The sequence below is a fragment of the Convolutriloba macropyga genome, chromosome 12 (assembly GCF_964194025.1).
Source record: "Convolutriloba macropyga chromosome 12, txConMacr16.3, whole genome shotgun sequence".
Lineage (NCBI taxonomy): Eukaryota > Metazoa > Xenacoelomorpha > Acoela > Convolutidae > Convolutriloba > Convolutriloba macropyga.
In genome coordinates, this window is record NC_134479.1 from 41,842,790 (window position 1) to 41,858,071 (window position 15,282).

At 36.2% G+C, this 15,282-nt stretch overlaps 1 protein-coding gene across 1 annotated transcript in view; it reads left to right on the forward strand.

The window, feature by feature from the left end:
* The first annotated feature begins 1,676 nt into the window (after window positions 1-1,676).
* The window catches only part of LOC142350576 (uncharacterized), a 32,830-nt gene continuing 19,224 nt past the window's right edge, over window positions 1,677-15,282 (forward strand). The window contains exon 1 of the mRNA XM_075402439.1: window positions 1,677-2,454. Coding sequence (XP_075258554.1) covers window positions 2,167-2,454 — 288 coding nt within the window. The 5' untranslated portion in view covers window positions 1,677-2,166. The remainder of the gene's footprint in view (window positions 2,455-15,282) is intronic.

Here is a 15,282-nt window from a genome sequence, read left to right on the forward strand (position 1 = left end):
GGCCTTTGCTTGTAGTGTGTGTTGTTTGAAGAATTGTTCATGATTGACGCTGCCTCAATATGTAACCCTCTGAAATTGATTTACAATGTTTATGGGAGCATAATTATGCGCTTTCAAGATTCTGCATTTTCATTGTATTTATTAAGTTTATATCTTTTGTGAGTTTTCTGAATGACGTTTAAATGTCGTCTTAATTTTTGCTTAATTCAGTGATGTCAATGCTGAAATTTCATTCGAACTGGGGCTTATGCTGAACAGAAAATTATGTTTTTACCAAATATTTTATGCGGCAAACTCTGATGGGGCACAGGATAACTAACAGTTTTCAGAAAAAGGTAATGAGATTAGTTGAGGGTTTTGTTAGAGAAGATCCGATGGTATAAATTGCTAAAAATCTTTCAGGCTATAATTCTTTTTTTGTCGTCATGACTTTATTTGTCATATGACGTCACCATCACTTCAAATTTGCTTTTCGTTCATGCAATGACTCATTTCTGACTGGTTTTACTCTGAGTGGACCCAGTTCCTTTAATCATTCGCGTGGTTAAGTTTTTGGTCATACGCGGCGTTAAGTCACTCTCACAATTAATTGACTTTCTTCACTATCATTTCAACTTTAATTTAACTCTCTAATTTGACACTTAAGAAGTTCTTAATCAAAGTACAAATCTCAATTAATGAAAAAAAATTCTTTTTCGGTCTTTTTAAAAATATTTTTAGACTGCTTACCTACGAAGCTATTGCTTCTGTTTTCGGGCATTCTTCCAGGTATGTTCTCTCTTTCTCCATCTAAATTTTCTGATTTTGAACCTTATTTCTGTTTGGTCATGACATATTTGGATTCGACCCGATCTCCTTATGAAGGATTCTTTTCAGATTTTCCTTCAATTCTTTGGATTGTATGAGAACTTGCCCTGCTATGTTTTTGTTTTCTTTCCTTTTTAAAATACGATTGTTGCCTTGTTTCTGAAATCGATCCAACTTCAAAGGAACATAAATTCTATCAATTGTTCATGTTTTGTCCCGATCATTTTCATTTGCTTGAATAGAATTCTGTTGTTTTTTGGCTTATAAGTCGAGCCGGAACGGTTTCTAAATGCCTTAATTTTTGCTAAGGGTTTAGAGAAGTGTATTGTGACCCCTTTTTGCCTTTACTTTTTTGAAAAGAGGTTCATCACGAAAAGTTGTTTCTATTATGCAGAAATATCCACGTTTGTCTTGAAATAAATTTTTTTATGCGACTACTGTAGGTCATTAGGTATGTAACATAATAAAGTGCAGCGTTTTGTGAATTTTTACAAAAGGTTAACTATTTGCAATAAATTCCTTGCTTTTTTCTCAATAGAAAATGCAATAATTGTGAATTATTTTCTAGCTGAGATAGCTCGAGTTCATTCCTTTCAAAATTTATTAGCTCTATCATATAACTCAAAGGACGAGCTGCGTAGACAACTAAAAATGGAGTACCAAATCTTTTTCCTAATTTCGATAAACAGTTTGAGATCGTTTTGCGTGATTTGAATCCGGGGCGAAAGGAACGGCGAGGAAGAGTGGAAACAACAATTTAAGAGAAGCACGATTTCCGGTGGGGAAAAATCTAAAAAGATATTTTTAAATCGAGAATCTTGCATTTTAATGCCCAACTGTAATTCTAGCACCACAAAGAATGAATTAAAGAGTTTCGTAAATGTAAGTCAACAATTAAACACCTCATAATCCGCAAGGTTTAAGGACTGTTCTCGAATAGTTTTCATAACTGTCAAATATCATTATGTATATAGTCCGGTAGGGGATGGGTCTATTTTATTATTTCTGTATCAAAGTCCAGATTCTAAAACGAACTTCAGAAACCCCTTAAAGTCGAAGTGCCGTGCTATGATTCAGAAACTTTGCTAGACTCAAATAAAGAATCATGCTGTTATTATCAATTGATAAGTCAATAATCCCTAATTATTTGCTCTTTCAAAACAACCCTAAGTAATTTTCCTTCGCAATCATTACACTAGTTTTGCAAGGTCAATTTTGATTGCTAAGTTTAATTTGATTTTGTTTTTCGAAGTACTGCCTCCAAAATACTTATCCTTAAAGAAACATTCCTTTTTTTCAAAAAGATTTTAAACTTTAGAGCACTTTCTTCAAGCAGCGAAAGTTACGCTACAAATAAAAATGCCTGAAAATATTGAACAAGTCCCAATAATAGATTTTTCGGTTCTTTCACAAAGCATGGAAGAATCGGACTTAGGCTCTGACATCGTTAAAAGTATGAGCAAAATTATAATCGATGCCTTCAAATCAGTAGGATTTCTGTACATAAAGAACACGGTCTTAACGAGAGAGGAAGTTGAGAGAGTGAACAACATTTCTAAGAGTTTCTTCCGGCAGGGAACTGAGCAAAAGAAAAAGTTTGCACGTGGAGCTGTGAATGGAGGCGTACATGGCTGGACCCAATACAAGGTTAATGTACGGTTTTCGATCCTTTGTTGTTGATTTCCAGTAGATGCGCTTCTAACAACACAACATTCAGGGGGTATCATATACACCTTTCTTACAGTTCATTGCTTGGTAGCTACGAGTCCATTGGTAATTAATAGTCGCGTCAGCAATTCCAGTCGGCTATTATTGCGCTCCTAATCTTTTTTACAATTCAAAGAATTTGAATTGTATTGGGGCGCTGTCTTTTTTTACAATTCAAAGAATTTGAATTGTATTGGGGCGCTGTATTTTTTTAAGATCTGTGCACACATTTTCATGATTTTTGAAGTCAAATTGGCGTAGTGATTTTGGTCACGCCGAAACAGGAAGTGGAGCGAAAAAGCGAATGGTTTTGCGGCGTGAAGTTTTCGCTCTATTTTTATAGTTGAGTGAGAAAACGGTGTTTGAACAAAAATTCGCGTTCTCGCTAGTGGTTTCTTTTCACATGCAGCAATTTCACTTTGATTTTTACTGTTTTTTCAATTTTTGGATCCGATTTTTTTTCTAAATGGTTTTCCCAATCCATTCATGGTTCATTCTAGGCCTCGTTTCTTCTTTGAACCAGATTTCCGTCTCTCGCTAGTGGTTTTTTGTTCAGATGCGGCATTTTGACATCGATTTTCTGTTTGTTTTTTTGAATTCTTTTGACCTAATTTTTTTAGAAATGGTTTTCCCATTTCACTGATAGTCCGTTCTAGGTCTAGTTATTTGTTTAGTCAATGGAAGTTCTTTGAATTGTACGTCAGGACTTGTCCTGATATGTTTTTTTACTTCGTCTAACAGATTTTTGTTTCGTCTTACCGTGACTTATTCAATGACTTCAGTGACTTCTACTGCTTTGCAGTTAAAATTTGTCTGCGTGACGTCATTTCTGCTTTTAGGTTGATTTCGTGACTTACCTCACTCAAAAAAATGACTCCTGAACTCACTTATGGAACTTTATGAACATTTACTAGTTAAAGATCAATAGTGTTCATCTAAGTAGTGCCAATCTTATATGCCCTAATTCTTGAAGATTATTCTTGAGTTTTTGATTTTGAAAATCAATTTTGGAAAAGCTCTTTTAGGGCTTTTTCCTGATAGAACTTATATGTATCATGACAGTATGTATCTAACCCAAAAAATATCGTGGTCTACTATGGGACTTTAGTTCAATCTGCCTATCTTGTTCCTTTAGTTGTTTCAATTCATGGACTTTTGTTCAATCTGCCGGCTATGTTTCTCAATAGTCGCGTTTTTCAAGTGAACGCTTTTCGATAACAAATTCCGGACAATTATGTAAAATCTATACTTTGAAAATCTTCTGTCCGGCTTGTTATCAGTCGACTGGAGATCTGGAGTGGTAACTTTAAATTAACGCTTTAGAAGTAAGTTCTTTCGCACAGAACTATTGAGGAGCTTAGTTCATAGTAGAGGAAAGCTGCCAATTGCTTTTCAACACACTCGTTAGCACAAAGCGAAGCTCAAATTAAAATTTTATGGTAACATGCCTGTTTTTCAGTGGCGTTTTCTGAACCATCATGGTTGCCGTTCATGTGAGGTTTTTTTATACGCTGTGCTTTCTGTAAAAGTAGACAGGTGATCTACATTATGGAGAGTTACAGTAATACAGGCGTGAGTGGAAAAACTACGCGAAACAACTCGATTAGTGACTTGGAGTCAACTGTTTCTCTGATTTTTCGTAGGAACTAATAACATCTGCAACACAGAGAACTGATTGACTATGTACACATAAGTTTATCATCACTTTTGAAAGCCAGTAAATCGACATTATTTGAAACTCGGAGTCCTTTGGAATTGCAATATCGCAGCTTAGTTAGTTCTTTTTAATAATCAACATAAATTCAGTTTTGTCAGTCGAAGCTCAGCATCACTGAACCATTTCTACTAAGTCGTAGATATCGAATCTTAAGTTTCATGATTAATCTGCAGGGTGCACAAAATAAAAAACAGCGTCAGCTGCCTAAAAGTGACAATTGAAATCGAGTCGTTCAAATAGAGCTTCCATAGAAACAAGATAGCACGAAAACGGGAACCTAACATGTATACTTTAGCACACCAGTTGTACAACTTGGCATCGGAAATTCATCACTAATCAAAAATACAGAATTTTGTCTATAACAGCTACATTAGTTTCAAGAATCGAATCGAAATTAATTATCAAGGGTTTCATGGCAGCTGATAAGTGAAGGGAGTTTAAAATGGTTATTTCCTTCTACAAGTCGTGGAGGTGCCATAAATCTTGTCGCCTTAAGTAGTGATGTTTGCGTGGAAATGAGTCTCCTTTAGGTACTTTGGGTTTTACTAAGAGTTCACTGTCGGTTCATTAAAAAATAATGAAAAAATGAAAAGCAACTAATTTTCCTAATCGGATTGCACTAGCTTTTGTGAATGAGTTGAAACTGAACAGAAAAAGTGTCCTGTTCGTCGAAAGGAAGGGACGGTGTCATTAACTTTAAATCTTGGACGGTGTCAATTAATTTAAAATGGGCCATGTACTCATTGACAAAAGTGGAGGCTTAAACAGCTACTTTATTTGTCTGTTTTTGAGAAGTTTTTTTAGATGAAAACCCCTTTTTCTGCGTCTGTTGCGAGTGATCTGACTAAATCCAATTGGAAACAATATTAACTCCTTTAAATTGAAGAAATATGCAAAGAGAATTTTTAAGATAAAGTCCAGAAATTTTGAGAAATCTTGTTACATAAGAAGCAATTTTTGGGTCGTCAATTTAAGAGTTCTATGGTCAAGTTGACCAGATTTGATAGGGAAACCAACTTACCGCTGATTTAAAGTACTGCTGACCTCTTACAACTTTGATGAGTTCAAATTCTTGGATTTGCTGTTCGTTCATATTAAATACAGAACAAACTGAAATCGGAATAGGACTGAAAATTTTCCTCAAAATGAGTCTATTTTCAATATAAAAAGTTTGTGTTTAATTTTGTGTCAATTAGTGTAGTCCTTTGTGAAATTAACGAATACCGTCCATGAGTCAAATCGCGAAAAAAGTAATCTCAAAATTTTGAAATTTTCAATTTTGGTTAACTAGGTTTGCTCCTGCGCTAAAAATTTGAGGCACAACATGAGAATGAAATTTCATTTCGTGACAACTTCTTTTCCACTGTGAATTTTGCCCGGAGTTAATAACTGTATATTGGTCTAGAAAAGAAATGAACGGATAAAATGTAGAACAAACGGACTGTGCTGGGAAAAAGTAGAAAAGCGCAGAATCAACAAAAAGGAAAATTTGTATTAAGATTTATTTTTCAGTTCTCATCTCACTCTAATCGTTAACGCCAATTCAAAATAAGTCACAACTGAATAAACGTGGAAATATATGAGACACCATTTTGTATTTGAGAAGCTTTAAATAGTTCACCCTTCTGACAGTCGAATATCTGGCAAGTTAGCGAAATGTTTTTGGTAAAGTAATATAAATCTAAAATTGGTAATTTTGTTGATCATGGTGTGAAAACTTTTCAAAATCATACCAGAATATTAGTGCAATTTCTTGTCGAATTTCGGATATTTTGGAGACTGAAGGGTGCTCGTCACGTCTGATTAATAGCCTTGAAGCAATAGCTATTTTTTGTCTGTTCCTGGTTTTCTGCAGTGCGAAGAAATGGGATAGTATTAGTTGGTATTCCGCCTTTTTTGCAATGTGTACTCAAATTTTTTCTTTCAAATTGGATAAAAAGTTAAACTCCAGTGATTATTAGGTTTTATTACAGTGCCTACGCAGGCTTCAGTAGTTGTTCAATTGCTTGCTGTGCTGAGTTTGTTGGCAACGAGTAACTTCAGGTTGAAAAGGTCTTTTTTTAAGTTTTTGCAATTTTTCTTGTTGTTTTTTATTTTGAGGATTTTTGAAAGTGGTAAATTGACTTTGTTCACAGAAATTATAGTTGAGGGCTAGATTTTTTACTCATGTCACTTTTTTATGTATATGTACTGGTAAAGCTAAGTTGATCTCATTTTTTCAATGTTTCGGGTTTTCAACTTTTTGGGGGACAATGAAAATTTTTCGAAAGCTTAGGGTGGCTCAATGGGTAGATTTTAGCAATACTAGGTTGATTTGAACAATATAATCAGTATAGCAGTTCATTTTGGTTGACGTTGAGCTGATTGTTGACATATTTCGTTTTATTTGGAAAAAAGCACTGGTCGCCCTTCTGACAGTCGAATATCTGGCAAGTTAGCGAAATGTTTTTGGTAAAGTAATATAAATCTAAAATTGGTAATTTTGTTGATCATGGTGTGGTAAATTGACTTTTATAGTACGTTTATAAACTTGAAACTTTATAGTACGTTTCGTCTCTGTTTGCCTCATATATGTCCGACCAGGTTTTTGAGAACTTGAAAGTTGACTGTTTTGTAGATATTAATAAGAAAAAAATTGGTTGTTGGGATTTAATTATCAATATCTCTTGTGTTTTTTGTGTTCATGTGGTCAATAGGACCTCTAGCTTGCGGCTGGGTTTTTGCATAAATCCTAGAATTACGTTGTTGTTTGCGGAGGCATGAGCCGCAAGAACCTCCAGCAAAGCGTAGGTTTGCTGTTTTCAATCTTCTGATATTTGTTTTATGCCTGCATATGTTTATCTCTTATAGGTACAGAAAGTTTTTTTTAAGTTGCCAAATTCTTTTTCTTACTTTTTTTATAGAAAAATTTTTTCTGGTCTTCCAGGTTTTTTTTTCTATTGGTATGAGTTTTTCAGTTCCACTTAAAAACTCCACTTTTATTACATCTAAAGTTGTAATGTAAACTCTCAGTGAAATTCATTAGAGATCAATTAAGAAGGCTCTAGATAATTAAAAAGCTGTATTGATGTTTTTTTTTGAAATTTTTGTTTTGAAAATCAGAAGGGAATTGAAATAGGAATTTTTATTTGCTTAGTTAGAAATTTTTTGGCTTCGGCCCGAGAAATCTTTACTGAGGCTGTTTTCCAGCAATCTGCTGACTACGGTTTTATTATCAATTTTCGTTATTAAAGGCAATTTTGAAAATAAATTTATAATAGGAATGCCAGAAGTCTAAAACAGGGATTAATTTCAATTATTTGTGACGCTTCTTAGTTTAAATTGCCATGTTCTCCAGTTCAAACGGTCAACGGTGAATGTAACAGACCGAAATAGGATAACTTTGCCAGGATCCTAGAATTGACCATACCATGTATGAATCCGAATTTTCGTGATGAGCAATTGATATTTTTGTCCGCTAAATTGATCTATCCGTTAATGCAAACAACTTTGATGGCGATATTTTGCCTTAACAAATGATATGAGGTTTTTTGCTGATACTTGTGTAAGCGATCGGAGAAACTACAAGATACCGGCGGCCGAGGATGCTTAACGTTTTAGTATAGCAAGGAAAAATCGTAGAATAATTCGCAAATCTCTGCGAAACAAAAAATGTTTAAATCGGACTAACTTAATTTGTCAATCAACTGATTACTATTGCTTTTGGTTCAGGTTTGATAATGTTTGATTTTTCAGGTTCCATGTTGTGATAGCTTTCAATTGCTTTAGTATTGAGGAACTTAAAATCTGAACCAAGAATGTTCAAGAACGCTTGAATTTTTTGATCCAGGAAACGTCAAACAGAAAATAAACTGGGTGAAAAATGGAACAATGGAAAATATCGTCTAATACTCACATTTTAAATAGAATTAGCATAATAAACATACGGAACAACTGAAAAGGTAACAATATAGAGCAGAAAGTTGGAAAAGGTAGAAAATAAACCGAAATTATGGAAGATATCTATCTAACTGCTAAAATACCTGTTTTTGGCTAAAAGCACTAATTTAACTGATTTTGTTGTGCGAAGTCGATGGGTTTTTATTAGCCCAGATATAGATTTTCTATCAAGTAGTCCATCAATTTGTGGTTAGAGAAAAAGTCTGGCGGGACCAAAAAGCTTTTTTTTCTGTGAATAATTTTTTGTTCACCTGAGGTCATGTCACAGGCCAAATTAAACTGCGTGAATTTCGCTAGGTTTTTTAAAGCTATTTTTTACAGGGTACAACTGTGCCACACTATTGTGTGGCTTGTTTCCAAGAGCACAGTTTGAGCACGGATTTGAGGTCTTTTAGAGAAAACACACAGATTTTGTGCGATTCTGAAGGCCTCTTTTTTTCATTTTGTATTTTTCCCTTAAATGCTTCTAACATTTTCCGCCTAGGAAATAAGACGCTGGATCGGGAGGTCTCAACAGTTCTGCTCGATTTTCTCGATCTTGGAAAGAGTGGGAGGAGTTTTAGGCTAATGAGACGTTCTTTGTAACTTTGAAGTGAGTTTCCTAGAATCCATTTAGTAGCCATGATCTGCACTTTTTCAATTTTGTACATGTTGATGCGGTTTGGCAACCATGCTTGTGAGCAGTACATCAAAATTTGAACAATATAATCAGTATAGCAGTTCATTTTGGTTGACGTTGAGCTGATTGTTGACATATTTCGTTTTATTTGGAAAAAAGCACTGGTCGCTTTTTTCACTCTGTGGTCGCAGTTGCCTTGCCATGAGAGATTTCATGTAATTATTAAACCAAGGTCTTTTTGGGATTCAGTTGGTTTTACTTCCTGGCCACACATAGATGTCGTGAGATTACCTCTAACATTTAACAACTTGCATTTGTTTGCATTTAACTCCATTCCATTCTCTCGGCACCAGTCTTCAATATTTTTTGCGCTTCTGTCCAGTTTTGCCTGATCATGAACGATGAACTTATAGTCGTCTGCAAATCCAAAACCTTCAATATCGGGGTTTGCATCTGGCAAGTCATTTATAAAAATTAAGAACAGTAGTGGTCAGGATGAAGGCCAGGATGAAGGTGATGGAGAATGAAAACCAAGAGTTAAGGAGCCTATGGAACCAATGCTGGCACCGATGGCAAGCTTAACAAATGATTTTATTTAATAAGTAGCCTATGGAACCAATACTGGCACCGACGGCCTAAGTAGATAAAAAACGTTACCTTGAATTAGTAGGTTGGATTGAAACAGCCACACTTGCAGAAACTCCTCTCACACTGAAACTCTTCAAGATGAGCAGCTACGTTCAGGGCAGTAAAAAAGTTAACAGGGGTTAGGATTTTGTGCTCTAGGATTGAGCCCAGGTTACTAAGGGCCAGTTGATTCAGGTGGACGTTGTCGTTACTAATGTGTTTTTGGCTGTTGTAGACTTTATGACTGATGCTTCTGTATACCCAGCTGGCCCTACTGGCGTATTTTTGGATTAAATTGTTAGTAGTTTGTGTCCGCTTTTTGTTATCAGAGGAATCTCCCCGATTCGGTATTCCAATGACGTACACTTTTTTATTTGCAAGCGGAACTAGCTCGTTTGCTAGATTATTGAGTTGCTCGGCTACTTCGTGAGGTTCTTGGGTTGACGGTAAATCGCCTTTGAATAGGTCGTTGCCGCCAATGAAGATAACAATTCGGTCGTAGGAATGGGCTGGTGGGAAAAACTCTGAAAGGTGGCGAATTTGAGCACCGGGTAGTGACAAAATATTGAAGTTTGGGAGGTTGAGATGTTTTGAGTAGTAATAGAGTGAGTGATAGTCCCGGGGGGGGGGGGGGGGTGGGGACGACGGGTCTTTGGAATATAATCCTGTGGAACCAATGCCGCCGGTGCCAGCATTGGTTCCACAGGATTATATTCCAAAGACCCGTCGTTCCTAGCTTGACGGGCACTTTTTGTTGCTGTATATCCCCAGATGCGCTATCACGTCTTCAAGAGTTCGGCCTCAAAAACATAATTCTCGGAGACTCCCGAATAAAACAGTAGTAATAGATAGAGTGATAGTCCCCGGGGGGGTGGGGACCCCATGTATTAAGATTGGTTATAGCGGCTTTGACCGCTTAGGGTCCCCCTCCATGTATTAAGTTAGGGAATAGAATCTAGGGGCGCCTACATGTATTAAGATAGGGTATAGGGTGCATGTATTAAGATTAGGAATAGAATCTCCATGTATTAAGATTAGGAATAGAATCTCCATGTATTAAGATTAGGAATAGAATCTCCATGTATTAAGATTAGGAATAGAATCTCAAAGTATTAAGATTAGGAATTGAATATCCATGTATTAAGATTGTGTATAGCCGCCATGTATTAAGATAATTCATAGCCGCCAACATGTATTAAGATTAGTTATAGCGGTCGACATGTATTTTGATTAGTTATAGCGGTCGACATGTATTAAGATTAGTTATAGCGGTCGACATGTATTGAGATTAGTTATAGTGGTCGACATGTTTTAAGATTATTTATATCCGCTGACATATATTAAGATTAGGGGTATTTTTTGAAAAATTGTTGAGATTTTTGTACATTTTTACGCCGTTTTTTCAATAATTTCTAAAAACTCTCTTCTGATTGGTTAAAAATGACAGCTTTTTAAAAAAAATTGAATTGAAAAAGCTATAAATAACAGACATAGTATAAATTATGCACATCAAAATACAAAATCACTCGAACATTTACATTAAATTGGTATAAAGTTTAAAGCATAATTATAAAAATTCACAAAGACAAAATAATAAAAAACCACACATTAGAGAAGAATAAAAGTTATTATAAAAGATCTACAATTTGAGGGGTTCGGTATGGATACCGTCAGCTACAACTACTCGCTTGGGATAGAAATAGGATAGCCCTTTCTTTGTCTGTTCATATGTAGCAACACAATGATTTATTGTTCTGAAACCTCTATTTGTCGAAGTAAGGTTGATAATTTCATCCATCACTCGTCGATATTTTTCCATTGGTCCATCTCCAGTCTCTTCCAGAGTTCTTTTGTTCAGGCCTTTGCTACTGAATTTGTACTTTTCCGACTTAGCATCGTAGCAACAATAGGTTTTACTGCAGAGACAAATCATTTCGGTGCATCTGAATTCTTCCTTGAAAAAACCTGGCTCCCGTTTATCATACTTCTTATGCTTAGAACAACATGTTCTAGGGAAAAAGTTGTGTGAGGCATCTGCTCTGAAGGAATCATCACAGTCCTTTTCTCGCAAAGTCTCCCATTCTTCCTTTTTAGCAGGTCGAATACAATCATACAAGTTCTCGTGCGTTAGGGCTAAATAAAGAGAATCTGTATCCATCTCTAACTCTTCGAATTTATCCACATCGCAAAATCTGTCGAAGAAGTTATAGTAGAGCTCCAACATACGTAATTTAGCGTACTAAAGTATGAAGAATCCAACTATTATAGGTTCTCGATGCTCAATTTTCGATTTTGCAAACTCAACTTCGTAAATTTTTGACACACTGTTCTGACGCTTAAACATTTTCCCATTGATTGCTTTGTGCGTCTTCTCATCATTCAGGTACTTGGTCTCTGTGTGTCTACTTCTGTCCATAATTTGATACCCATAAGAGCTGTTACCCAACAATTTCATTGTCTCAGCCACAACGCTAGAGTCAGTATTTTCATCACCCGCTCTTCTAGCATCTACCACTGACTGAACAAAATTGTTGAAGCATTTTTTGGGTGTGTATTGTACAAATCTATAAATCTTTGTACATTTCAGACCAAGACTGAGATAAAAGTTGAGTAAAGGTGTAATGATTGTCCCATTTTCCAACTTGAAGCTCGAAATCAACTTTCGTTGAGGTTGTTTGAGTAGGTTGTTTTCAATTGCATACTCTCTCATATTTTCTCCAATATCGGCTCGACTGACATTAAAGTTCTTAAAAATAGGAGGGAAATTAGAGAACTTGTACTTTAATCCGTCTGGAACTTCGAGATCGCACTGTACATATCCAAAAATTTTCCCATCCCTTATTTTCGCTAAAAGAGACTCTTGCTTCATAGGTAGTTTGAAGGGAAAGTTCTTCCTCACGTGATTTCTAACATTTTCCTCTTCTTTAACACGTTCCCACCATTTACACTCCCAGACTTCAACAATATTGTATCCTTTGTTTCTCAAATAATCTCTTCTCAGTTCATCGTGTTCTCTTTTTCTGATTCCTCTCTGCATTTCCTCCTCCGAGAGGCTTGCTCGAGCTTCTTGACATGGGCAAAATTGGAAATAACAACCCATAGCTTCGAATACTGTGTCACAATGAGCACAAAAACCGTCCACGCTAAAACAGTCAATCTTTTTCTGTTTCCCGGTCGTATAATAGCTTTCAATTATGCATGCTGGGCGTTGTGATTGGAGATAAGACATGACCATGTTCTCAAATGTTCGAAATTTATTGGTTCGAGCTTTGAATTTTTGAGAATTTGTGTCGAGTTCCCACCGTGTGTAAATTCCTGTTGGCATTTCTTGACACATTGAAAAGGGATAGAGTTGGCTAGCATCAATACCCACGATAGATTTACAAATATTTTCTGAATTCCTGATAAAGCTTTGATCAACTACTGCCTTTCTTGTGAACACAATAGAAGGTCCATCAGTCATGTCCTCGCGTATTTTATCATTTAAATCCTTGTCACTTTCAACAAATGGGAAAAATTTGTGGTTTGTTGACTGGTGAAGACAAATGTTTGCTAAATTGGGAAGTGTACATCCAAGTTTTAACATATCGATTCCTTTGTTGTGATAAAATTCCATCATTTTTTGCATTGCTTCTAGTGTTGGAACAACATCCTTGTTGTTGTACCACTTGACAAAATCTCTAAATGTAGACATTTGCTCTTCCTCCCAAATCACTTTCAAGTAATTGTAGTTGTCGACGCCAGATGGGGGAACTTCTTTCAGTCTCAATTTTTTCAGAGCTTCTTGTTGAGATAGTCCACTGTTCAGCAATTTAGTAAAGTCAGTGAATTCTTTCTCCAAAGGGTTGTGATTCTTCAGCTTACTGAAGAAACATTCACAGGGGGGGGGGGGGTAGAAAAGGTGCGTCAAGTTTATTTGGAGAATCGAACCATTCATATGGGAAGAAACCTTTAGTCTCGCTTGTCTTGTAAGCTTTGAGGAATGAATCGAGAGATGTAGCTCCTCCAAGGAAATTCAGAATGTCAAGGAACTGCACGTCACCGAACTTGAAGGAAACAAAATGATTTGCCTTTTTGATAACTGTAGGTTGAATATCCCGTTCATGAATGAGATAAGGTAGAAGGTAGAGTTTGATGAGATTCAAATCGTACTTTCCACTGTTGAATCCAAATACAGGTAATGTGTTGATATAACGCTCAAAGTGTTGTTGCAAGTCCAAAAGTTGATTTTTCTGCATTTGTAGGTACTGAGTAGACATATCAGCTTCCTCCTCCTGCTCAATACACTCATCTTCGAAATCAAATGCAGGATTTGTGCGACCTTTCCTTTCGTTCAATTTTTCAAAGATGGCTTTAACTCGGCTATTGATTATCTCTTGAATTGATGCAAATTTTATTTGCATTTCGGTTTTACTCTTGTTAGCTAACTCCTCAAGAGCTTCGACAAAAGAAACAATCAGGTTCTTAGGGTCTTTGTCGCATAGAAACACAGGTTCTTCAATCAAGTTGGAGGAAATGGAGACAGATATTGGCTCATGTTTTCCAATCCAAGTAGTTGTATTTGTATCTTTTAACTCTTCAGTGGGAACGCAGATAGATTCAAAGTCAAAAATAGCCAAGTTTTTGAACAATTTTTGATCATCGTTGTAGGAAATTCCAAATGCATCGAGTTAATCAAACAAAGTTTCTCGCAGAGCATACACACTCTTTGGATAAATATGCTGTACTCTGTCTTTGCAGGATTTTACATGACGGTTGAAATTACTTACGTACTTTATAAATGTATCGCAAATGGGGCAACGGAATCGTTTAAAGAATGTGTTAATATCATCCACGTAGCATATATGGTTGTTGTATCGCAGTAAATTAATGTTCTTTTCGTACATTTCAACACTTCTTCTTGCAAGTTCTCCAACGAATTCTCCTTCTTCTATATCAATATCATATATAAAGATGTTATGCGTTATCGCATTTTCAACAAACACGAGATGATCGATTGATACTCCCCTGAAGTTGATTGCATCATGTCCGGATTCATGAAGAAAAGCTCTAAACAAATTTGCTGCATTCGTTTCCAACTCAGATGATCCGTACAAGTGAACAGCTATAGCTCTGAACAGGCAAAGATAATCTTTGTAGGTCTCGCCGTAACCATTCGATACAAGACAATTCACATCTGGTCGTCTAAGTAACTGATCAGGAAGAACAGCATCGATACATCCCATTGGAAAGTTTTTTAGGAGAGCGCAAAATATTGTTACGCTAGTAGTCAAAGCAAATCGCCACTTTGTATTTTCCGTCTCCTGTGCACACGTCTCCACTAGATCCATTTTCTCTACTCTGTCTTGAAGAGAGACCAAGTCACCTTTTGAACAGAGCGAATGAGATTTTTCAAAGAAAGTGTTGTTCTCATGCGCATAAAAGTATCGATACTCATCTGTGTCCACATTGCGCAGGATAAAACCAAGAGCCAGATTCACTTTGGCAGCACAATTTAATTTTTCGAAAACTTTTAATTTCTCGTTGATCTCATTGGGATCGAGCTTGGACAACTTGAAGTTAAACACTCGATGTCTCCCATTCTCCATTTCCGTAACATCAAAAAAGTACTGGCAAGCACTAAGTTCCTGCTGCAATTGCTCGTTGTTCTGGTCTAGCTCCTCTGATTCTAGGACTTCTTTGAGCTTTTCACTCGATTTGGTCCCAACTTTTGTCGAAGTTCCATGCTTTCTCCTCTTGTGTTGTTGAAGAGAATAAAAACTTGGGAACTCTTCCAAGCACACAGTACACACAGTACTAAGCTTAACATCTTTTGGGGCATGATGCTTGGCAAGGTGATAATTCAAGTCTTCCTTCTTCTTTGTAA